Source organism: Coenobita brevimanus, chromosome 40, assembly GCF_032717465.1.
Source record: "Coenobita brevimanus isolate Jiangsu-jjx chromosome 40, ASM3271746v2, whole genome shotgun sequence".
In the NCBI taxonomy this organism is placed as follows: Eukaryota; Metazoa; Arthropoda; class Malacostraca; order Decapoda; family Coenobitidae; genus Coenobita; species Coenobita brevimanus.
In genome coordinates this window covers 23,931,766-23,955,653 of record NC_136993.1, presented here as the reverse complement: position 1 = coordinate 23,955,653, position 23,888 = coordinate 23,931,766, and the positions used below count along the sequence as shown (strand labels likewise).

The 23,888-nt window shown below is 41.9% G+C and overlaps 1 protein-coding gene across 1 annotated transcript in view; it reads right to left on the bottom strand.

Annotated features, from left to right (window-relative positions):
* LOC145396991 (glutamate receptor ionotropic, NMDA 3B-like) overlaps positions 1-17,689 on the bottom strand; it is a 114,386-nt gene extending 96,697 nt beyond the window's left edge. The window contains exons 1-5 of the mRNA XM_080270217.1: positions 17,493-17,689; positions 15,754-15,870; positions 14,964-15,152; positions 9,746-9,819; positions 8,609-8,766 (exon numbers count right to left, since the gene is read on the bottom strand). Of these exons, the coding sequence (XP_080126343.1) occupies positions 8,609-8,766; positions 9,746-9,819; positions 14,964-15,152; positions 15,754-15,870; positions 17,493-17,689 (735 nt within the window). The remainder of the gene's footprint in view (positions 1-8,608; positions 8,767-9,745; positions 9,820-14,963; positions 15,153-15,753; positions 15,871-17,492) is intronic.
* Between the last annotated feature and the right edge of the window lie 6,199 nt (positions 17,690-23,888).

Below are 23,888 nucleotides of genomic sequence, written 5' to 3'. Positions count from 1 at the left end.
TCTCAAAAGCACTTATAAAGGCAGCTCAAAGAGCAATGAGTCAGGAATCGAAGGTCGTCTTGTTTTCCTAGTGTGTCTCTGAGTTACCAGACTTATGGTAGTTTTGGCTGGCTGTGAGACTAGACTGCACACTGCAAAAACTTAGAGTGCTTTATCCCATTGATTTCTACGTCGGGCACCCTATACTTTTTGTGGACATTATATTTTGCTGATATTCCATGGCAGTCATTCTTCTCCACTGACATCAGTTCTACCCAGTCTCACATTAATGATTTAATAGAAGCTGGTATGGAACTATTCATACCAAGTCAAAATTTCATTAAAAGATTGGACTTCCCAAAATGGTTTGATTGCAACTTTGCCTAAGCAACAACCCTGAAGTCATTAGCATATAACTCTTGAACTTAAAACACACACACACACACACACACACACACACACACACACACACACACACACACACACACACGTGAATCGCTCAGTAAGTATTATGAAATTGCTAGAAACCATGCAAAAGCAGTAAAAAATGTTCGCTAAATCAAACTTTCTTCACAACCAAGCATCCAAATTACAGTATTAAACAATCCAAATGACGATAGAACATTCTGGTCAGCCCCCAATTCTTTCAATAATAGTTTTAACAAGTCATCACCCATTCTCCCATTAAAATCTTCAGATGTTAACGATTCAAATGACCTGCTTGATAAAGAGAACATACTTGCCAATACGTTAGCCAGTAATTCTACTTTAGAGGAAGTCATCCAGAACGTCCCTGTACTAGAACTTGACTCTCCAGAAATTGTAGCACTTAAGAGACACACTAGATATGTAAAATCTATCCTAGACAATTTACCAACTAACAAAGCTCCAGGTTCAGAAGGAATTCCAACAATTGTTTTGAAAACGTGTTCACCTGAAATTCCTCCTGTTCTAGCTAAATTATTCAGACTATCATACATAATTCCTCATTCCCCGATTCTTGGAAAGAAGCCAATACCCACCGAATTCCGAAGAAAGGAGGTTCCTCTAACCTTTCTGATTACAGACCAATAACTATCATGTCTTCACTTGGTAAAGTATTTGAGACTGTAATTAATAAGCACAGAGTTGAACATCTTGAATCTCCTTAGTGACAGTATGGTTTTCGCCACGAAAGATCCACTTGTGATATACTCAATCTCCTGACTCGTACCATCCATCAATCAATTGACCAATATGGAGAAACTCATGCAGTGGTCCATGATATTTCAAAAGCTTTTGATAGTGTGTGGCATCGTTTCCTGCTATCCAAACTCGCTTGCTATGACCTAATGTCTTTTGTTCCTCTGATTTCCCTATATCTCAGTGGCAGAAAAGTAAGAGTTAAAGTAGATATTATAGTTTCCAATTTCCACTCGATTAATGTCAGCGTGCCACAAGGATCAGTTCTGGCTTCATCCCTATTCCTAATTCATATTAATGATCTCTTGTCTGTCACTCATAATCCCATCCATTCATTTGCAGGTGACTCTACACTCACAGTTCATTCACATTTAAACACCCAATCACAAAGTTCAGTATCTCTTACTCACTACTCAGTACAGCAGTCTCCATAAATCAAGACTTATCTAGATCACTGAATGAGGACAAAATAACGTTGTCTCATATATTGCTAGTAAAATCAAATACTGTATATATAATTTACTAATAGACAGATATTGCCTGGTTCCTATATTACCTTCAATACTACTAAAATTCCTATCTCAAAAAGTATTGGAATTTTCGGTGTTTCACTTAACAATACCATCAGAAGTGATCTAACATCAGCTGGACTTCTCATGTTAGATCACTTCTTAAAACCTCATCAAAAAGAATCTTGGATTGGAGGAGCAGCTAACTATAATTTACAAGAGTCATATATGCTCTCAGCAGGAATATTGCTCACCCTTGTGGAATGGATGTGGAAGGCTGGCACTAAAACAACTAGACAAATTTCACAACAAGGCTGTTAGAATGATTAATAACTCTACTATTACAAATGAACAACCTCCCCTTCAAGTAAGAAGGAATGTTGCCTCCCTTGCATTATTTTACAGATACTTTTATGGCAAAAGCTCAAACGAAGTTGCATCCATTGGGCCATCTCTCCATGCCTTCCCCTGTGCTACACAGGCATCCGGTACTGTACAACTCATGACTGAACTGTCATACTGACATATTGTAGAGCTTCTGCCTATCAGAATTCTATTATTCCCTGAACTGCATCTCTTTGGAACTCGCTTCCCCAGGGTGGTTTCTTTGCAAACTTCAACCTACGGCTGTTCAAGTCCAAGTGTTACAGAATTTTTATGAATGGAGGACACCTGTAATCTGGTATGTGGATTTTTTTTATTCATTTGTTTTTCCTTTTACTGTTTGTTATTTTAAAAAATGTAAAAAGGAATAAAAGGCATGGAAAGGAGAAGAAAAAGAAATGAATGAGAAGGCATTCTAAAATGCTTTTACAGCTGACTGTTGACTCTATAAGTATTCACTTACTTGTGCCAAATGGAAAGTTTACTATACTCTTTTTACTCTAACGTGGCCTAAAATTACCATCTCTTTATCTTGAATGCTGAGCTGTAACAACAGATTAACTCTAGAAGTGCTATGGAAAGAATGCAGAGCCATGGCATTATCTTTTCCTGCCACTCACCTACATGAACCAACCTGCAGAAAGACGAAAATCTGTGCCAGGTTAGGATAAAAAAGGTATAATACTGTGAAGTGAGATGCATTGTGTACTACCTTAATTCCAGTCCCACATGTGCCTCTTTAACCTGCCGCATCCCAGTACCATAAGGGGGTGTTGCAACGTTTTGTCACACTCAGTCCTGACAACATACCCATACGTTTTGCAATTGCGAGGTCAATCATTTGCACATTATTCAAAATTAGAGCGGGATTTTTGGTACGTATACGTGGGACACCATCTTCTACCTGCCGCCAGGTGGGGACACGGCCTTATCCCGCGTGACTCTCCTCCCCCCCCCCTGCACGCCATTGTCTCGGCAACTCACCTGTTAGGAGTGACCTGGCTAGTAAAGACATGTCGCGCCACGGTATGAAATTGAAAGAGAGAGTGATTCCCCAATCGATGTGGAGGACAAATATTATGTGGTGCCAGAGGAAACGAGCAGAAATGACGAGGAGATAACGTTGCCAAGAAAGGTGCCAGTATGTTGTGTTCAATGAGTGAAACAAAGCTTATATCACCTATATTAATGTGTCAAAACCAATATATTCCTGTACTACATATAAATTCGTACCAAATGAACAAATATCTACCTATTCTGAGTGGTTTGCAATAATTACCACTATCATAGAAATGCGACACCTGCAGCGCGGCTGTAGAGAACATGGTACCAGGTATTTAAAGAGTCACCTGTACAGCCCATTTCTAAGTTCAAGTGAGCACTTTTTCTATGATTTGCCATTGTTTCTCACAAAAAGTGGAAGTTTGAGCCAAAAAAAACTCCCAAATCGGTTGAGATTGGGGTGAGTCATTGGTGAAAAATTGGTTAGGACGCAGCGGGTAACCACGTTTCCATTAAATTGCAAATATTCCCATCTGAACCATGTGGTCCAGCCCCCTTATTTTGTTGCACTGGAGAAATTGCATCAAAAGCTTCATGATGGAACAATGTTGTATACTATATTTTTGTTTTTTGCCTTATATACTTAAGAGGACAGTATACTAAAATTTGTAAGATACGTCAGATATATCATAATAAAGCTTTTTAGAACTGTTAAAGGATTAACATTCAATTGCTCATTTACTGCGTGGCTTTGTTTTTTAACTGTATCTTCTTTCTTGTTTGTTTTAACCCTTCGTTAGTCAGGTGGGATGTTTTGGCACCCCATATTTTTTTAAAAGCTCATATTTCCGAGCCGGTAATTCGAATATTTCTCTGTTCCAGTACTCTTCTGATTCAGTGAGGGGAGGGAGCATGTGGATTAGTTTAGTCCTGCCTCTGCTATAGTGAGAGAGAGGGGAACTTCCTCCCCCCCGGGGGGTGTCCAGTCACCCCATCAAACTAACCATTTAGATCATATTGTGATATAAATTTTTTTTTATCTTATTTTTGCATACTGTTTATCATTATTCTGATTTTAAAAATCACAAAATGTATTTTCCTGTGCGTATTTACCTGAACAATGAGATATGAGTGTATTTGTTATATTTTTACTGATATAATTTAGTGTATTTTATTATTATCAATTAATAAACACCACATACAAGGCATTTAATCTTTTCATTAATGATTGCAGAGATATGCTGAATCGGCAGTATGAATATATTTTACATGTTAGTAACATTACATGTAATTTTGTATTGGGGTGTTGTAACACCCCACGGGACTAACCACGTTTGAATACCCCACAGGACTAACGAAGGGTTAAGGTCATATAAATGCCTAATTTACAAGCCTACTTTATTCCCATAAACGATTATTTACTACCCAGGGCGAACACACAGTGTTACAATAGGCCAGACAGTTATTTGTCTCCATAGTAGGGTGTCATAATTAGATGCAAAAATATCCCTAATAACGGCCATGCCCCTTTGGTCTTCACTAACGATTTTCGGAAGCGTCTACAGACTTCTTGACACACCACACACCATACCACCCTTTCACACCACTTCACACAAACTCTCCTTCCCACACCATACTACATCAAGGATATTAACAGAAGAATCCTGAAACTCCGGCATCTAGAATCTTGGTATTTTTCATAAGCCAATTTTTATTAGCCTTAGGATTATGTTAATGGAGAGGTATTTATATAGCCTTCATTAACACTGGCAGTATAACCTCAAAATAACTATCTGGGACCTACGCTTGAATGATCAGAATGAGGACACAGCCTGACATATAGTATGTTGATTATTACCACATGATTTATAGCTACCACTCAGGTGCATGGCGTGACAATATTGGCATTTTTTTTTTATTAAATCTACGAAAAACATTTCAAGAAACAAAATAACCACTCTAACATATCCGAACTTGTAAGAAATGTTTACTTAAAAATCAAACGGTACATTGGAGTTTCTGATTCTGAGAATGTTAGCAATTTCATAATAACAGGACTTTCCTAGACTGATTTAAATTGTTGGAGTGTAATAATAATGTATATATATATATATATATATATATATATATATATATATATATATATATATATATATATATAAACAGTTTCAGTGAGGTAAATGATGCTGAGCAGTTGGCTAACAGTTTTGGGAATCATACATGATACTAGAAATGAAATATAAGATAAGTGATAGCAGACTGATAGTAGGAGTAGATTGTAGCACCAGTCGAGCAGGGCAGTACTCCCAAGGTGGATGGAAAGCTGATGAAGGGAGAGCTGGAGCTCCCGTTTCATCAGCCCTCGGGATTAGGTCCCGACCATCCCCCTTTTTCAGTGTCTCAGCAGCACAGAGAGTAGACCAGCATGCTCTCCAATACAAGTTTCTAAAACTATCAACACCAAACTACATGCACAGTACACACCACACTTCCTTTTCAAAATTTTCAAAAAATGGCGTCGAATAACATAGCCTCGGAGTCCCCAGGGGGGGGGGACCATAAATGCCTCCACCTTCAGCCCCTCTCCTGGTGACGACTCAAGGTGCCTGGAACCACTGTCTGACTCTTCTTCTTCATTTCTGCAACATTCATGGCCTTTCCTCTAACTTTCGCATTGTTGAGCACCACCTCTCCTTCTCTAAACCTAACCTTCTTTTCCTAACTCAGACTCAGCTGTCTGAGGCAACTGACAGCAGACCCTTCTCTGTATCATCCTACTTTCTCTATACTCATTTCAAAGCCAAAGGTGGCTGTTGTGTATATATACGCAACAACTTATCTTGCTCTCGTGTTCCTGCACTCGATTCTTCTGAATTCTCTACACTCTGGCTTCGGCTTTCCTGTCATCCTCTGACTAAATATATCTGTGCTGTCTACTTATCTCCTAATTCTACTGACTATCAAAAATTCTTTGACTGTCTTACATCTACGATGGAACACATTCTATTCATTTCTCCTTTCTCTGAAATCTCCATTCTTGGAGATTTCAATGTTCACCACCACCTTTGGCTCTCCTCTCCTTTCACTGATCCACCTGGTGAACAAGCCTACACCTTTTCTATCCTTAATGACCTAGAGCAGCTTGTACAGCACCCTACCCGTATCCCTGACCGCCTTGGAGAGAGCTCAAACATACATGATCTCTTCCTTACAACTAATCCTTCTGATTACACTGTAAATCTTTTCTCTCCGTTGGGCTCCTCCGATCACAACCGTATCACCTTAAACTGTCCTATTGCTCCAGTACGGCCTGCAGACCCTCCAAAAAAACGTCGTCTCTGGCACTTTGGAGCTGCGGATTGGGAGGCCCTCAGGCAGTACTTCTTTGATCATCCCTGGAATGATTATTGCTTCCATGGCCGGGAGCCATCTGAGTGTGCCTTGCGCATTACGGAGGTTATTCTCTTGGGCATGGAAGCATACATTCCTTTCTCATATCCTTTGACTAATGCACGAAAGCCTTGGTTTAATCACGCTTGTTCTAATGCTGTCCGCAACAAGGAGAGGGCCTATAAAAGGTACCGGAGCCAACCCATCCCTGAATCACATCTTTTATACATTTCTGCCCGGAATCGTGCTAAGTCTGTTCTTCGCTCTGCTAAAAATAATTTCATCCATACAAAATGCTCTCAACTCAATAACTCGAACTCTTCCCACTCCTTCTGGCACCTTGCCAGAAACCTTTCTAACAACTTTACCTTATCATCCTTCCCTCCTCTTTTCTACTCTGATGGCTCTGTAGCTATTTCTTCTACTGATAAAGCAGATCTCTTCGCTCAGACTTTCTCCTCTAATTCCACATTAGATGATTCCGGTGCTGTTCCTCCATCACTTCCCCCCTCTGACTTCCTCATGGCTAACATTAAAGTTTCTTCAGCTGATGTATTTTCTGCCATTGCTGGCCTCAGTACTAATAAGGCATATGGGCCTTATTGAGTCCCTCCTGTTGTTCTCAAGAACTGCGCTTCTGTGCTTACACCCTGCCTAGGCAAACTCTTTCGCCTTTGTCTGTCAACTTGTACCTTTCCTTCTTGCTGGAAGTTTGCTCTCATTCAGCCAGTCCCAAAGAAGGGTGACCATTCCCAACCCTCTAACTATCGTCCAATTGCTTTAACATCCTGTATCTCAAAAGTTTTTGAGTCTATTCTTACTAGAAATATTTTAAAGCATCTTTCCTATCACAACCTTCTTTCTGATCGTCAATATGGGTTCCGTCAGGGACGCTCCACAGGCGATCTTCTCACCTACCTTTCAGACTCCTGGTCATCCTCCTTTCGGGACTTTGGCGAAAGCTTTGCCATTGCACTTGACATCTCAAAGGCTTTCGATCGAGTCTGGCATAAATCGTTAATATCCAACCTGCCCTCTTACGGTTTCTATCCTTCTATCTGTGCCTTCATCTCTAGCTTCCTTTCTGGTCGTTCTATAACCACTGTTGTAGACGGCTCTCGTTCTTCTCCTAGATCTGTCCTATCACCAACTCCCTTTTATTCATCAATGACCTTCTAAGCTGTACATCTAACCCTATCCACTCATACGCTGATGACCCCACCCTTCACCTTTTCATTCGATTCCCACAACGTCCATCTCAGCCATTACTTCAACAGACAAGGGATGAGGCTATGGCACACCTAATGTCTGACTTGGCTCGTATCTCTGACTGGGGTAAAAATAATCTGGTTGTTTTTAATGCATCAAAGACTCAGTTTTTGCACCTATCAACCCGACAAAATCTTCCACAGGTATACCCACTTATGTTTAATAATACTCAACTTTTTCCTGCATCATCATTGAAAATGCTTGGGGTTTCATTTGCTCGGGACTTGTCTTGGATAGATCATATTACATCTCTTGTAAAATCTGCTTCCAAGAGATTGGGTGTGCTAAGCCGACTCCGTTCCTTCTTTGCCCCTGCACAATTGTTGACTCTATATAGGGGTTTTATCCGCCCCTGTGTGGAGTACAACTCTCATGTGTGGGGAGGCTCCCCACATACAGCTCTTCACAATAGGGTGGAGTCAAAAGCTTTTCGTCTCATTAACTCTCTCCCTCTTACTGACTCCCTTCAACCTCTGTCTCTTCGCCGCAATATTGCATCTTTATCTCTTTTCTGTTGCTACTTCAATGGTCACTGTTCCTCTGAACTGCCTGCATGCATTCCTCCACTTCTACGACGGGCGCGTTGCACCCGTCTAGCAGCAAACTCTCACCCCTTTTCTGTCCAACTCTCTAATGCAAGAGTTAACCGTTACTCCCAGTCCTTCATTTATGCAATAGGTCAGCTCTGGAACTGTCTCCCTCTGTCTGTATTTCCTGCTTCCTATGATCTCCAGTCTTTCAAACGCAGTGTGTCCAGGCATCTCGAAATGAATGGATCTTGAATTTGGCTCTCTCTTGTATTTTGTTTTTCTCTTGGAAGGAACAGTTTTGCGGGCTCATTGCCTTTGGTTCCTTGTTCCTCACATAAAAAAAAAGAAAAAAGACATGCTCACGTTTTGATCGAATGGAGAGCTATAATGCTGGACATCCGTACGGCCCTTCAGACTTGTAATATAAATGTTGGTGATGGCGAGGTCGGCAGCGCCACTCCCGAGCATGCCAGCTATCCCAGTCCAGGTTCCATCTGGCTGACGAACCCCCCACATCTCCCCTACAGAGCGCAAACATCATTAATATAGCACCAGTACTTTCTGTAATATTGATTTAAATTCTTTTCTTTCACAAACTTGGTTGACGGAAAGGTACTCTATTATTTTATGCGACAAAAATACTGGTGGCAAATAATTGAACCACGAATGATTAGCGTTTTACGTTATTTCTTACGACATTGTAGCTAGTGATATAATAATGAGGCATTCATGTCGGTACTTTGCATTTTATAAGAGATGTAAAAGATGATAGTATGCACAATAAATCTGAAAAAATTATTTCTGTAACTTATTACACCATTAAGATATACATTAGAAGCTTTCTTTGTCATGTTTTCTTACCAAAAAGATGAACTAAGATTAGTGATAGTGGTGGATGGAAATAAGTATCTGGGGATAATCGCCATATTCTGTGTGCATCTCTCTCTCTCTCTCTCTCTCTCTCTCTCTCTCTCTCTCTGCTGTATGTATCTCTCTCTCTCTCTCTCTCTCTCTATAAGATCAACTTATTACACCCAAGGGCCAATGTGCCTAGTAAGAACCACGAGGTTAACCCATTGGATCCCAGGGGTGCTGGGCGAGGCATGGCGCTGGGTGGGTACTAAGCGTACCGCCCTCCGCCTATCAGCTCATAGTCGCGAAGCTCATAGGTCCCTACACGCGGGTTCCCTACTTTGTAAAGACCTGAAAAATCCCAGTTCTGTCCAATGTTCCGGACACTGGGCTCCAACGGGTTAAGTATTATGGGTAGGTACAGAGGATATATCAACTTGTTACACCCAAGGGCCAATGTGCCTAGTAAGAGGACCATGAGGTTAAGTATTATGTATAGGTACAGAGGAACTCATGCCTCGCAGGTCACGCTGTTTAGTTATATAGATATACTGGAGTTTACAATATAGGAGTTAGTATCCACTATAATGTGGATGTTTCACCAGGATGATATCTAAATGACTGTCTTTGAGTAGATACAGTAATTACGTATATCAGTCAGGGACTGTCCCTGAGGCAGTAGGTCCCTGACTGAACGACAGTCAAGGCAGTAATGCTGAAGACTGTGGGCGTTAGGAAGGTCATGTAGTTTGTAGGAGAATTGAGGAACGTCCCCTGCCTCAGAGACTTACCAGACAGGGCGATATCCAATTGAAGTCAAGCAGACGACATTGTACATGCGAACCATAAGTCCATGTTGATGATACTTGGGAAGAGATAGACGAAAGTGGTCGTAGTGTTGGATGGACACACTCTGCGCCCGCTCAGCATTCCTGCGATGGGATGTAGGGAGAAGAGTTGCTGAATGCAACTTCTTTTTGTAGCAGAGGAGGGAGGATGTAGCATCAAGTAGAAGAACTCCACAGGCATTTTTCGTGCGGGGGTCACTGGTGTTATTAGCTGCAATTCAGACATGCAAGGAATCCACAAGAACTGTATGGTAAGAGAATTTTCATGAGCTGAAACTAACTGATGTAAGATTTGCTGAACTAAGTGGTGGTACGTTAGTTTTAGAGACGAGATGGGTTGAAGGGCAGACTGAGTCACAGATAATTACACCATTTAGTCTTTGCTGAGAGAGGAGACTAACTGCACGCAAGAGTCCCTGTAGCTTACAGTAGATAGAGCTAGACGAGTTTGATTGGCTACAGCCAACCCAGCCTCCCTCTGGTGGGTCCAAATTGGGTAGGCAGATGGAGCATCCAACACTTCCATCTTTTTGCAGGGAATTGTCGATGTAGAGATGGTGTATGGCAGGAACCGAGGAAGACACTCTTGCAATGGCCTCCAGAGCTAGTTGTATCTGGAGGAGTGGTAGGTCTGCTTTGAAGGTAGGAGTAAATCAGACTTCAGGATGAAGATCCTCCATTTTTTCAACTGGAACATTAATATCATGTCTTTGTAGGATGGACCAGGCTGTATTAACAAGGGTGTGGACGCTAGGCCGAAGTGGTGGTTGAGAAGCTGCAGGTTCAAGTGAAGTTCCAATGACACGAGAATTTTGACAGGCAAGATGGGGGGATTTTTTTTTTTTTTTGTAGGGAAGAAGGAACCAAAGGCCAGAAAACCACAAATCGTTCCTTCCAAGAGAAAAAACATAAACAATACAAAAGAGAGCCAAATTCAAGATTCGTTCATTTCGAGATGCCTGGACACACTGTGTCTGAAAGACTAGAAATCATAGGAAGTAGGAAATACAGACAGAGGGAGAGTTCCAGAGCTGACCTGTTGCATAAATGAAAGACTGGGAGTAACGGTTAACTCTTGCATTAGATAGGTGGACAGAAAAGGGATGCGAGTTTGTTGCTATACGGGTACTATGCGCCCATCATAGAGATGGAGGGATGCAAGCAGACAGTTCAGAGGAACAATGACCACTGAAGTGGCGATAGAAGAGAGATAAAGATACAATAGTGCGGCGAAGAGACAAAGGTTGAAGGGAGGCAATAAGAGAAGGAAAGTTAATGAGACGAAAAGCCTTTGATTCCACCCTATTGAGAAGAGCTGTATGTGGGGATCCTCCCCACACATGAGAGTTGTACTCTACACAGGGGCGAATAAAACCCATGTATAAGGTCAACAACTGTGCAGGGGTAAAGAAGGTACGGAGTCGGCTTAGCACACCTAATCTCTTGGAAGCAGATTTTACAATAGCTGTAATATGATCTTCCCAAGATAAGTCCCGAGTGAATGAAACCCCAAGCATGTTCAAGGATGGTGCAGGATTGAGCTGGATATTGTTAAAAATTAGTGGGTAATCCTGTGGAAGATTTTGTTGGGTTGATAGGTGTAAGAACTGAGTCTTCGATGCATTAAAAACAAGATTATTTTTACCCCAGCCAGAGATAAGAGCCAAGTCAGACATTATGTGTGCCATAGTCTCATCCCTTGTTTGTTGAAATAACTGCTGAGATGGACGATGTGGGAACCGAATGGAAAGGTGAAGGGTGGAATCATCAGCATATAAGTGGACAGGGTTAGATGTACAGCTTAGGTCACTGTTGAATAAAAGAGATATAGTTGGTGATAGGACACAGCCCTGAGGAACACCACTGTTGAGAGATCTAGGAGAAAAATGATGGCCGTCTACAACAGCGACTATAGAATGACCAGAAAGGAAACTAGAGATGAAGGTACAGACTGAAGGACAGAAACCATAAGAGGGCAGTTTGGAAATGAAAGATTTATGCCAGAATCGATGGAAAGCCTTTGAGATGTCAAGTGCAACGGCAAAGCTTTCGCCAAAGTCCCGAAAAGGGGCTGACCAGGAGTCTGAAAGGTAGGTGAGAAGATCGCCAATGGAGCTTCTCTGATGGAACCCATACTAACAATCTTTAAGAAGGTTGTGATAGGAAAGATGATTTAATATTTTTCTCTTAAGAATAGGCTCAAAAACTTTTGAAACACAGGATGTTAAAGCAATTGGACGATAGTTAGAGGGTTGGGAATGGTCACCCTTCTTTGGGACAGGCTGAATGAGAGGAAACTTCCAGCAAGAAGAAAAGGTACCTGTTGTTAGACAGAGGCGATAGAGTTTACCTAGGCAGGGTGTAAGCACAGAAGCACAGTTCTTGAGGACAACAGAAGAGACCCCATCAGGCCCATATGCCTTGTTAGTACTAAGGCCAGTGATGGCAGAAAATACATCAGCTGAAGAAATTTTAATGTCAGCCATGAGGAAGTCAGAGGGGGGAAGTGATGCAGGAACAGCACCAGAATAGTCTAAGGTGGAATTGGAGGCGAAAGTTTGAGCAAAGAGATCTGCTTTACCAGTAGAAGAAATAGCTACAGAGCCATCAGAGTAGAAAAGAGGAGGGAAGGATGATGAGATAAAGTTGTTAGAAAGGTTTTTGGCAAGGTGCCAGAAGGAGCAGGAAGAATTCGAGTTGGAGAGTTGAGAGCATTTAGTATGGTTGAAGTTCTTTGCAGAGTGAAGAACAGATTTAGCATGATTCCAGGTGGAAACATAAAAATTATGTGATTCAGGGGTGGGAGGGCTCTGGTATCTATTGTAGGTCATCTCCTTGTTGTGGACAGCATTAGAATAAGCGTGATTAAACCAAGGCTTTCTTGCATTAGTCAAAGGATATGAGAAAGGAATGTATGCTTCCATGCCCAAGAGAATAACCTAAGTAATGCGCAAGGCACACTCAGATGGCTCCCGGCCTTGGAAGCAGTTATCATTCCAGGGAAAATCAAAGAAGTACTGCCTGAAGGTCTCCCAATCTACAGTCGACGTTTCCTTCGATTGCTCACAGGCCATACCAGAGCGATAGGACAAGTTAAGATAATAAGGTTCTGATTGGAGCAGCCTAACGGAGGAGAAAGATTAACATTGTAAGCAGAAGGATTAGTTGTAGGGAAGGGGTCAAGTATGTTGGAGCTCTCCCCAAGGCAGTCAGGGATACAGGTAGGGTGCTGTACAAGCTGCTCTAGGTCATTAAGGATAGAAAATATGTAGGCTTGTTCACCAGGTGGATCAGTGAAAGGAGAGGAGAGCCAAAGCTGGTGGCGAACATTGAAATCTCCTAGAATGGAGATTTCAGAGATAGGAGAAAATGATAGAATGTGTTCCATTGTACTGCAGAAGTAAGATAGCGAAGAATTTTTGATAGTCAGTAGAATCGGGATAAGTAAACAGCACAGATGTATTTAGTTAGAGAATGACAGGAAAACCGAAGCCAGAGGGTAGAGAATTCAGAATAATCAAGTTCAGGAACACAAGAGCAAGATAAGTCATTACGTACATATACGCAATAACCACCTTTGGCTTTGAAATGAGTATAGAGAAGGTAGGAGGATACAGAAAATGGTTTGCTATCAGTTGCGTCAGATAGCTGAGTCTCGGTAAGGAATAGGTGAAGTTTAGAGGAGCAGAGGTAGTGCTCGACAGAGGGAAAGTTAGAGAACAGGCCGCGAATGATGCAGAAATGAAGTGAGTCAGACAGTGGTTCCAGGCATCTTGTTGAGTCTTAACCGAGAGAGGGGCAGATGGTGGGGGCATTTATGATCCCCCCCTTGGGGACTCTGAGGCCTGAGTGTATAACGCCGTTTTTCTTGTTTAATTTTGAAAAGGCTGTGTATTGTGTACTGTGCATGTAGTTTGGTGTTGACAGTTAGAGTAACCTGTATTGGAGTGCAAGCTGGCCTACTCTCTATGTTACTGAAACAGCGAAAAAGTTCATCAAAGGGGAATGATGGTCAGGAGCTAGTCTCGAGAGCTGATGAAACGGGAGCTCCAGCTCTACCTGTCATCAGCTTTCCATCCACGTTTGGAGTACTGCCCTGCTCGACTGGTGCTATAGTCTACTCCTATAAGGCATTTGATGCTGAAGTAAGAGACACTGGGATATATTCTCTCAAAGAGGAGGGGGGGAAATTGAGTTCAGTTTACATTTTGCCTATTCTGGTTGAAATAGGACAGCCCAGGATGTATCTCATTACTGTACTTTGTTCCGTAATTTTTTTTTTTTTAATGTCTTCTGGAGTTAACTGAAAGCAGGGGAGAGGTAATCGACAACTGACTGTATGAATACAAAGTTAATAAGAAACCTGTATTTTACAAGGAAAAATCATCACGGCATATTGGTAATTTCTCAAAGTTAATAGTTCTGGCCACAGAGTTAGATATTCCGATCGCTTTGTTGATGAGCCATTTAAAAGGAGTGAAGCACTGCTGCAGCTGAACTAGGAGGTCTCAGACAATGGGGTGAACACTTTTGGTTCACAGGTATGGTTGGGGTTATCCATACTGGTGCACATAGGTAGAGGTACTGCCTGCACAGGGGGATGGCATTATTTCCTATAGTGAATTCTGAAAGCGTTCCTGGGTTGCAGGGTGAGAAAATTTTACTTTTTTCTGGGTAGAGGATGAGGCCACAACTGGAAGATGACTGATAGAATAACTGAAGGAATCACTGATGATCTTCTGAAGAGCTGGAGTGACTACAGATATCATCAGTGTAGTGGGTGACAGTGATTGCGGGAATGTTGGAAAGAAAAGAGAGTAGCTGGTGCATAAATGCATTAAAAAGAAACAAACTTAGAACACCACCTTGTGGAGTGCCGAGTTCGAAGGCCTTGGCGGAGCTACATGTGCACTTACAAAGGACATACGAGGTCCTGTTACGGAGGTAACCCTATATCCATCTCATGAAGTTTCCTTAGACATTAAATTTAACCAGCTGATCGAGGATGACAATATTACCTGTTTGGAGCATCAAAGGCACCTTTAAGATCAATGAATGCTACAACACTGGTGGGGTACAGGAGGTTATAAAGCTCCATTAGACAGTGGTGTGTATTTCTCTGTGGCAGCAAACCATACAGTCTGGGTGAGAATTTGTCCTCCAGCCAAAACATGAGACTGGTAAGGAAGATGCGTTTGAGCACCTTGCTGAAGCAGGAAGTGAGGGGAAATAGGTCTGAATTCCTCAGTACCAGGTTTCAGAATGGGCACAGGCGTGCTGGAGGTCCAGGCATCAGGCACATATCCCTTACAGAAGCACAAATTTTAGAGTTGTAGTAGGGGGCTGCCAGGGACTTTCAGGAGTAAGCAAAGGAGAGGGTAAGTGATGTCTTCATCCCCAGGGACTGCTGCCTCACTCCTAATGAAAGCACGTCACAATTCGTCCTCAGTTATCAGCACGTCATCATCTTCATCTGCCTTCAGTATCGCAGCCATCATACAAAGAGTGCGAATATCTTGTTGGGAGGAGAATACATCTTGAATACGTGGGGGAAGTTTGCAGGCTTGTGATTGTTCAGACCATGCATCAATAAGATCTTAAGTGTACCCAGCTGGACTGTGGTGGAGAATGCTGGAGGGCTTTTTCCTGGCAACCTTGTTTATTGGATGCCACATGGATCCAACACACGGCTGATGGTTGGTGCTATTTTTGAACTTCCACCAGGATTCAGTATGGAATCATTGCTGGAGGACAATTAGATCATCTCTTGATGTCTGGTACTGGTGTAGACGATTAAGTGCTGGTTACCTCTGGAAAGAGAGACCATCTTCTACCACCTTCCTATCTGCATGAGGGATGTGTTGATCATGTGTCCAAGTATGAGCTTCAAGGCTACTTTTAATGTGTGGTCTTACAACATAGCAGCTGTGGAAGTCATGAGTGGAGTTTACTAGGGAGAAATATATCTGGTGATTGTATATCAAATGTGGGGAGGAGGCTGCAAATGTATGAGATGTATATAAGGCAGTACTTAGGAGGAATGGTAATGCGAGTGCGAGTGTGAGGAGGGGAAGGTCCAGCAGGGAGGGAATAGTGGAGGATGAAGGAAGAGGGCAGGGATGGAAGAGCACCTGACGTGGGATGGCACTAACCCAGATGTTATGACGCGATCAAGAATGCCTCCGCGAGTGTGAGTGGCACCATCACTTTCCCAGCAAGTAATTTGGTAGTGGTGGATTTATTCAAGTAGAGGAAGCCCATTGTGATTTGGGGTAGGAGAGAGGTCATCCACAGCAGGATGTCGGACATTAATCCCCGCCATGCTAATTCTTATTTACCTGGTTACCTTCCCTGAGTCATTGTTTTCAGATTTTCTTTTTTTTATATTAAGTTGATTTTTTGTCATCAGACCAAGTGTTTGTGAACTCGAATTCTTCATCACCCTCGTCTTTTTGTAATTTGCACTTCTTAGGTGGGTTTGAGGGTGACAATAAGTCGCATGATAAGTCGGTCATGCGTCTGCCATTGCTGGGCTACAAACAAGAACTGAATTTCTAATTAAGCAGTATTTGACAAATTCAGTGTGGCGGGGCTTGGCAACTGTTCTGATGGCGTAGAGGGAAACGCAGTGTTACCATGGAAACCACTGATGCTTCCTTGTGCTTGAAAGTATTGCGTGGAGACCCATTGGCTGACATGAGGTGATGAGTGCGGCAGGGGATAAGTTACCCATGTAGATCATGCCACGAATAGTAGGAGTAGGGAAAGAAGGGAGATTAATCTTTCCAGGGGCAGGATAGATATTACATAAGCGGATCCTGACATTGCCCACTGTGACCCCAAAAAGCTGTAAGTTCATAGCATAACTTACACAGCAGCAGAGAAGTTGATGTGGTATGGAGGAATGAATGTAACTAATGAGACCATTCCTGGCGAGATGAACTTATGAAACATAGCCAGTAAGTGAGGAAGCCTCTTCCTCAGGTAAAGGATGGCCAAGAAAAGCTTCTTGAATGAATATAATATGCAGGTGATGGTGAAATGCATAGCTCTTGAGTGCAGCAAGTTCAAATGACTTCTGACTCCACGGGCATTGCAATAGATAATGTGTAGTGGTATTCGGTTAGAGAATTTTATGTTGGGGTTTCCGGGAGTCAGGTGGGGATGAAAAGGTAGCAAGAGCACTGCTCTGTGGTGTGGTATGTGAGGGGTCCTTTGTCAATAGATCACTGATCCTCTCAAGTCGAGAGATGATAGCATCCAGCTTCTCTGTGAGGGTGGTGACAGAAGTGATTATAACCTGATGAGACTCAACAAGAGAAGCGACAGTGCTTTTGTGCTAGCATACTGACTGATCAGCCATCGATGCATGCCTCAGTAGCATCAATGCATGCTGTAAGTGCTGTGCACTGAGACATCAGAGAGGCAATGGCTTCATAGAGGGTAAGTGCCTGTGCAGAATCAGGAGTGCAAGAAGAGGCAGGTGAGATGGCATCGTCTGGTGGTGGTGGGTCATGGCAGGGCCTGATCGTTTGGTAGAACCATACCACACATTGACTTCTGGCTTATAACAGTAAGAACATCTCATTGCAAGGTGTGTTGTGTAGGTAAGGTAACGGTTCCTAAGCAGAAGTGGTAGCAACAGTGGTGAGTAGCGAAGGGATGTGATATGGGCAAGTCCAGGAGGCATGGTTGGCAGCACACCAAACACTCTTCTCTGAGGCAGACCAGTAGCGTGGTGCATGTCCGATTCCCCAGCATTTGAGACACCACTGTTGTTCGTCATTCATTTTGTGTAGCTTACAGCATGGGAGACCAGGGAGGAAACTAAAATTGACAGCTGGTGAAGCAGTGTCTGGGAGACTCTAGGTGACAACCAGCCGGTTGACGGGCATCCAATTTTGATGGAAACGACATGCAGTGTAGAAGCCAGAGAGTACTTTGGCCAAGGAAGGGTCCACATGAACAGGGTAACGGGTGTTGAGGTAAGTTGGGAACTTATTGGGCCTGTCGACTGAGTCCTGGACATCAAGGAACAAGGACATGAGCTCACCAATTGTGACCCTATCTATGATGTTCATATGTCGTCTTGAGATATAGAGAAATCAGGAGGTGGCAGCAAACACCTTGACCTCAGCTAGCTCCCAATCAGGACATTACATCTTGGTGACCTCAGATAGACAACTAAGCTTCATATCAATAGTCGGGTACTCACTGAAGAGGAGTTTGATGTACTCAGCCCAGGGAACAAATGCTGGAGAAACTGATGCAGGATGGGAAGGTGAGGCGAGGGAGGAAATGATCAGGAACCTTGTGCTGAGAAGAAGTCTCATTGTGCTTGGGTGATTTTGCAGCAGGAGACGATGGTTCACTATCAATATCCGAAGCGTATTCCACAGGGAGTTTGGTGGAAATGGACCCCGAGGTGACATGGTGAGGCTACAGGAGTAAGCCAAGGAGGCACCGTGACTGTGGCACATAGTCATCGTGACTGGGGCACATGTGGAGCCCTGGTGTCTATCAAGATCAAGTGGGGGCCAAGCTTCCACAGACGGGACATCATCATCACTGAGTCCTAGGTCTACCTCAAGATCAGTGAGGATGGCAGGTTGATAGTAATCTACATTGCCTTATAGGCTAGTATTCAGATAGTTGGGAACACCTTCACCAGTGGAGTGGAGGTGGTGAATGTGCTCAGACAGAGTAACGTAGCCATGATGATATTACACGTCATGCTTCTCACACTGCACATGCACTAACACGAGAACTTCCAATCAGAGGGGACTGGCAAGATGTATGTGTTTTTATGCAGAAAATACTAACAAAGTCCAAAAACCCTTAAATTCCCAGGTGACAATAAAGATTAGGTCTTACTATAGCTCTTTCCTAAGGCGGGAAGGTGGTAGTTTGCTAGATTGTTCAGAATCAGAAGAGCTTTCTCAAGGGCTTGTTCACCTGCCGTGAGCATACCCCTCTCCCTCTCTCTCTAGATAAATAGATGGATATAGATATAAACAGAAAGATAGATTAATACATATATAGATATACATATATATACATCATTAACATCATCAGCCATTGCAAATCCACTGCTGAGCAAAGGCCTCCCCATCCTTTTCCACGAATTCCTGGACTGAGCCAATCTCTACCAATATATATATATATATATATATATATATATATATATATATATATATATAACACAACAGAGGAAGAAAAAACAAATGAGTAAAAAGAAAAATCCATACACCAGATTACTAGTGTCCTCCATTCATAAAATGTCTGTAACAGTTGGACTTGAACTGCTGTAGGTTGATGTTTGGAAGGAAACAACTCTGGGGAAGCAAGTTCCAGAGAGATGCAGTTCAGGAAATGAAAGAATTCTGGTAGGCAGAAGTTCTGCCAGTACAGAATTCTTTCATAGTCTGAGTGACGTTCCAGTCATGAGTGCTGCCAGATGCCCGTGTAGCACGAGGGAAGGCATGAAGAGTTGGCACAATGGACGCAACTTCGTCTGAGCGTTTGCCATAAAAATATATGTAAAATAATTCAAGGGAGGCAACATTCCTTCTTACTTGTAGGGGGGGTAGTTTATTTATAATAGCAGGGTTATTAATAATTCCAGCAGCCTTGTTCTGAATTTTGTCTAGTTGTTTTGATGCAACCTCTCCACATCCGCTCCACAAGGTGAGCAATATTCAAGCTGAGAGTGCACATGACTCTTAGAAATTATAGCTAACTGCTCGTCAGTGAAGAAGTTACGGACTCTGTACAGTAACTCAAGTTTGTCTGAGGTGGTTTTAGCAAGTGATCTGACATGAATGGTCCAGCTGAGGGCACTGTTAAGTGAGACACTGAGAATATCAATAGTTTTGGAGATGGGAATATTAGTAGCATTGAAGGTATTATACAAATCTGGCAATATGTGTCTATTCGTCAATTGTATGTATTTGGTTTTACTAACATTAAATAAGACAAGGTTGTTTTGTCCCCATTCATTGATCGTAGATAAGTCTTGATTTACGGAGATGGTTGTACTGAGTTCAGAGTTAGATATTAGACTTTGTAAATGGGTGTCTGAGTGTGAATGAACTATGAAGTGTTGAGTCATCTGCATATGAATGGATGGGATTGAGGGTGACAGATAAGAGATCATTAATATGAACCAGGAACAGGGATGGTGCCAGAACTGATCCCTGTGGCACACTGGCGTTAATTGAGTGAAAATTGGAATACACATCATCTACTTTTACCCTTATTTTTCTGTCGCTGAGATATGAGGAAAGCAGAGGAACAAAAGATGTTAGTCCATAGCAAGGGAGTTTGGACAGCAGGGAATGGTGCCATACTCTGCCAAACGCTTTAGAAATATCAAGGACTACTGCATGAGTTCCATGTAGGTCGATTGATTGATGAATGGTATGAATTAGGAGATTGTGTATGTCAATGGTGGATCTTTCGTGGCGAAAACCATATTGTCTGTCACTAATTAAGTTTTGGATTCAAGATTTTTACCTATGTACTTATTAAGATGTCAGATACTTTACCAAGAGAAGATGTGACTGCTATTGATCTGTAATCAGAGGGGTCAGAAGAACTTCCTTTCTTTGGAGCTAGGTGGATATTGGCTTCTTTCTATGAATTAGGGAATGACGAAGTATGTATGCATAGTCTGAATAATTTAGCTAGAACAGAGGCAAGTTCTGGGGAACACTTTTTCAGAATAGTTGGAGGAATTCCATCTGGTCCTGGAGCTTTGTTGGTAGGTAAATTGTCTAGGATTGATTTTACGTGTCTTGTCTGAATTTTAAGTGGAACAATTTCGGGGGAGTCAAGTTCTAGTACTGCGACGTTCTGGCTTTCTCTATGGTAGAATATCTGGCAAATGTACTGGCAAATATATCTGCTTTCCCACGTGGGTCATTTGTAATGTTGCCATCAAAAGATTTTAGTGGGGGAATGGATGATGTCTTGTTAAAGTTTTTATTGAAAGAACTGAGAGTTGACCAGAATATCCTATTGTCATTAGGGTTGTTAACCCCTAAACAGCAGGCTTGTTTTGCTTTGACTTGAGTGTCCCACGGGCATATTCGCGCTCCGACAGACTCTCTAAAAATATTTGCCAAAAATCAGTTATTAGTCCTAGAATATTAAAATTAAATATGCATATGGCACATACCTTCAGCTTTCTCCTGGGATGTTTGTTGAGCCTTTGTCGAGTACCGTAGGACTTGTGGAGACCTCTGAAGTTGGGTAAAGAAGTCTCCACTTTACACTTCCCGACAACCCGTAATATGATTACCACAGCCTGATATTATCACTAGAAACACTATTCTATGATTCTCAAATAGTTTGGAATCCATACTCCAAAAAAAAATCACTGTGAAAGCAATGAAAATTACGAGCGCGTATGACCTTTCCACTTGCGATCATTCGCCGCTGGTGTTCTGTCATTTATTATCCATAAAAACACACTTTATATTTCTATTACTATATAACACTTATATATATCTACAGTCTTTATCCATAAGTTTCCTTCGGTAATAGTAGTTTATTGTCACTGTAGGCATTCAATTTCTCTTTCAGTAAAATACGTAGCATTCACTTTCTCGTCCTGTATACTAGCGTTGAGAATGAATCTGTCACTTTCACTTTCACTTTCATAATTCATAGTATTCATACATGTTTGAGTGAAACTTTCACTTTCATTACTCCTAGTATATATACTCGTATTCTTATATTACTACTCATTTACATTTCTATTTACATTCTCTATTTTATTTACATTATTTGCATTTCTATTTTTTTTACAGTGTTATGCACTGTCACTTGCAATAACTTATAAAACTATTTTCCACTGTTCACTTATATTTACATTCATTGCTTTCACTTGCTGTTTACACATTATTTACAAATTATTTACATTTCCACCTGCACTGTTTTACTCACCAGAAAGATCGTAGTCACTGTCTATCATTTTCATTGACAAATTAGCCAGTTCACGTTCTGCAGCAGTCACTTAGCCCTTTACCCCTTTCCACACGAGGTTTAGTAGGGGGTAGAGGTCACAGGGCCCTTTGCATGGGGCTAAAAAGCAGCGGAATTGGACAGGCGCAAATCCGACGTGCTTTCACCTTGAAAGACGACAGTAAACTGAATACAGTGTGGTGGCCTGCCTAGGTGGAGTGCAATGCTGCCAATGTCAGCCTGGTGACAGCTGCTAATATATACGCTATGAAATGATTGGCAGGAAATCTAGACAATACATAATAAATTAGGTAGTTCCAGGTTAATGTAAATATCACTTAGGCTTCTCCCTTCCTTTCTTATATATATATCTTTATTACGAGAATAGATTATACGGCGTATTTCAAGGGGAAATAAACAGCGAAAATTAGCAAACAAGTGCACATGAAGTGTTGTCAGGTGATAATTAGCCAATTCCAGGTGTATGGCACTATCACTTACCTTATTTCTTTTTTGTATATATTATTTGGTATAAGAATAGGGCATAGGGCTTATTTCAATGGATGAAATCAGTGGAAAATTCCAGGGATGATTTAGTGTAGCACAGCCAGGGAGAAATGGCTAAATTGTCAACAATGGATGGGAGTACAGATGAGATTAGGAGTGCTGACTAGTGTTGGACATTGGCAGTACTGATAGATGATACAAGCCACCACTTGAAAGCCCGGGCAAATTCAAAATAACACCAAATCACAAAAGTGACGCCCAGCGGTATGATCCCTTGCTCCCAAGCGACACGAAAGTGATGCCTTGCGGTTAAGGGGTTAAGTAGCTTTGATGCGTGCTTTTGAAGAAAGTTTGATTTAGCAGGATTTATTACAGGTTTTGCATGGTTTCTAGCAATTTTAAATTGAGAGAGTTATTCAGATGCTTTTGATGTTAAATAAGAGTTTTATGCTAATGACCTTTGAGCTGTTGCTCTGGCACAGTTGCTATCAGTCCATTTTGGAAAGTTCGATCTTTTAGTGAACTGTTGACTTGGTATGAATATATCCATACCAGCTAGTAATAAGTCAGTAATGTGGGACTGGGTAAAAATGACATCACCTGAGAAGAAAGACTGCCATCGAATGTCAGCAAGATAATTTCTAAATCCATCCCAGTTTGCCCTATCAAAGTGCCATTGGGTCACCCTGACAGGTTCAGAACAGGGAGTTTTGGGGGGGCTAACTAATGAGGCTTTGATGAGACTATGGTCAGAGGATCCAAGTAGTAACAGTAATTGTATTCAGTATTGATCTGGATTATCTGTCAGGAATAGATCCAAGAGATGGGCATTATGGTCAGGGTTATCTGGTATTTTGGTTGGTTGCTTTACCAGCTGTTTGAGATTAAACAATTTTGCAAACAGCTCGCACTCTAGACTAGCATCGTCAGCCCTGGCAGAATGCAAGGGTGCGTCCACACATGTGCTCAAACATGTGTTGACGACATAGCTGGCAACATGTTTGGGTACATGTTTGCAGCAGTATTTGGACAGATGTATGCAAACATGTTTTAGTGCAGTTTTGAACACTGGCAGCAGAGGTGATGAGATAGGTGTATCCATACCAGGCAGCTGAGACTTCATCATGATGTTCCCAACATGATCTAGATGCTGCTGTTCCCAACATGTTTGTAGCATGTTCGTTACTGTGTTGCTTACATGTTGTCAAAACTTGTTCGAGCAAACGTGTGGACGTGCCCCAATAACCATTCACCATTATGTACATCAAAATCACCCAAAATAGTAAGTTCGGTGCTGAGGGCAAGGTTAATGCTACTCAACTGTGTGAATATGGAATCAAATACACTAGGTTCTGAAGAAGCATTGGGGGAACGATAGACTAAACAGATATATTTGGTAATATTTGGACAATTTAGTTTATACAATGAGTAATCAAAACTGTATCAAGTGATGTTTAAAATAGTGTCAA